This window comes from Austrofundulus limnaeus, unplaced genomic scaffold, assembly GCF_001266775.1.
Source record: "Austrofundulus limnaeus strain Quisiro unplaced genomic scaffold, Austrofundulus_limnaeus-1.0 Scaffold318, whole genome shotgun sequence".
In the NCBI taxonomy this organism is placed as follows: Eukaryota; Metazoa; Chordata; class Actinopteri; order Cyprinodontiformes; family Rivulidae; genus Austrofundulus; species Austrofundulus limnaeus.
The window spans coordinates 223,419-225,952 of NW_013952720.1; the positions used below are offsets into that span (position 1 = coordinate 223,419).

The window sequence follows — 2,534 nt, forward strand, 5'->3', positions numbered from 1 at the left end:
ACTATGAATAGATTCAATATTGAAATCAGACAAAAAAGAACAGTATCATCAGCATACATTAAAATATTTGAATACTTCAATATTTTTGGAAGGTCATTTATGTATAATAGGAAAAGCAATGGGCCCAGTATGCTACCCTGCGGAACTCCCACGGAACAGGGCAGAGACCCGGACACAGAGCTTCCATGTTTCACAACTTGACTTATGGGCACTTCGACTGAATCCACACTTCACAGAGTGGCATAGGGTGTAGGGTGTAGGGTGTAGGGTGGCACTGAGCATTGGGACTGGGCCAAAGACTGAGTCTAAGGCTAAAAGAAAGATCTGGCCTTCAAAATAAAAGTGGTAAACTACAACTCAGTCACCGGACCTTTTGTTCATTGTGAAGAATTACAGGAAACTTCCTGTTCGTTAACTTTAAAGGGACAGGAAGTGACTTTCAGAGGAACGGAAATCTGAAATCTTTTCTTCTCCGACACCCGGCAGGACTTCCTCTTGTAAAGATCTGACCTGACAAACATGTCCGCCGCCTCGGTGTACAAACTATAGAAGCAGCAGTTCCAACGTTTCTTTCTGTTCCTCAGGTCTCCAGCTATTAGCCACGGCCAGTCGGGACCGTCTGATCCACGTCCTGGATGCGGGTCGAGACTACAGCCTGGTTCAGACTCTGGACGAGCACTCGTCCTCCATCACCGCCGTCAGATTCGCAGGTCAGTTGACCTCTGACCTCTGTGTGTGCGCACCTTGTTGCTGGTTTGTAATCTGTTGTTTGTGTCTCACAGCCAATGAGGGGAAGGTTCGGATGATCAGCTGCGGCGCAGATAAAAGCGTGTACTTTCGTACAGCTCAGCAGGTAAAACGAACACCTGAGTAACTTTCAAAATAAAAGCTGAACTCTTCATTTGTGGTGGATGTTGTCCGTCCTCAGGTGGGGGAGGGTTTGGAGTTCACCCGGACGCATCACGTCGTCAGGAAGACGACTTTGTACGACATGGACGTGGAGCCAACCAGGAAGTACGCAGCTTTAGGCTGTCAGGACCGAAAAATCAGGTAAATGTTACTTTTTAAAACAGTATTTATTTGTTCAGTTCACGTCTTCATGAGTCAGAGGAGACTTTTGTCCTTCAGGATCTTTAACATCAGTAACGGTAAACAGAAGAAGGTCTACAAAGGCTCTCAGGGTGAGGATGGGACCGTCGTCAAGGTAATTAGTTTGTTGATGCCGTGGTGACGGATCTTTGCATTAGAACAGGTGGTGACTGACACCCCCCCCCCACTTCCTTCAGGTGCAGATCGACCCGTCGGGACTCTACGTGGCCACTTCCTGTTCGGACAAAAACGTCTCCGTGTTTGACTTCTTCTCAGGAGAATGTGTGGCCACCATGTTTGGACACTCAGGTGTGTTGGAGACGTCCTTGTGATGTCATCACCCAGCGCCAAAAGACTGCCTGTTTGTTTGTTTGTTTGTTTGTTTGTTTGTTTGTTTGTTTGTTTGTTTGTTTGTTTGTTTGTTTGTTTGTTTGTTACCTGATACTTATGAAAGAAACAGGAAGTAATTTTTACATGTTGCTCAACAAATGAATAACGCCTGGAGTCTAATTCAAGATGACGTCTTTAGCAAACACAGAGCCAGTTTTACAGATGTTGAGCTAAAACCTGGGGTGGTAGTAGCTGAGAGTCCTCATYAACACAGTCTGACGAGGAACCTGTTTGTTTTATTCTGCTTCCTGTTTGTGTTTCAGAGATCGTGACAGGAATGAAGTTCAGCAGTGACTGCAGACACCTGATCACAGTGTCAGCAGACAGGTATGTCCAACATCTGTCCAACATCTGTCTAAAACCTGTCTAACATCTGTCCAATACCTGTTCAGTACCTGTCCAAAATCTGTCCAATACCTGTTCTGTACCTGTCCAACATCTGTCCACTACCTGTTAAATACCTGTCTAATACCTGTCAAACACCTGTCCAATACCTGTCCAACGTCTGTCCAATACCTGTCCAAAATCTGTCCAAAATATGTCCAATACCTGTCCAACATCTGTCCAATACCTGTCCAAAATCTGTCCAATACCTGTCCAACATCTGTCCAATACCTGTCCAAAATCTGTCCAATACCTGTCCAACATCTGTCCAATACCTGTCCAACACCTGTCCAATACCTGTCCAATACCTGTCGAACACCTATCCTACATCTGTCAAACACCTGTCCAATACCTGCCCAACATCTATCCAACACCTGTCCAACATCTGTCCAACACCTGTCCAACATCTNCTATCCTACATCTGTCAAACACCTGTCCAATACCTGCCCAACATCTATCCAACACCTGTCCAACATCTGTCCAACACCTGTCCAACATCTGGCCAACACCTGTCCAACACCTATCCTACATCTGTCAAACACCTGTCCAATACCTGCCCAACATCTGTCCAATCCCTGTCCAACACCTGTGCAACATCTGTCAAACACCTGTCCAATACCTGCCCAACATCTGTCCAATCCCTGTCCAACACCTGTGCAACATCTGTCAAA

General features: G+C 45.9%; 1 protein-coding gene across 1 annotated transcript in view; it reads left to right on the forward strand.

The window, feature by feature from the left end:
* Positions 1-2,534, forward strand: part of mapkbp1 (mitogen-activated protein kinase binding protein 1) — a gene marked incomplete in the record, with an annotated part of 30,345 nt that overhangs the window by 18,327 nt on the left and 9,484 nt on the right. The window contains 5 exon segments of the mRNA XM_014022124.1: positions 585-710; positions 783-853; positions 929-1,050; positions 1,129-1,204; positions 1,287-1,398. Of these exon segments, the coding sequence (XP_013877578.1) occupies positions 585-710; positions 783-853; positions 929-1,050; positions 1,129-1,204; positions 1,287-1,398 (507 nt within the window).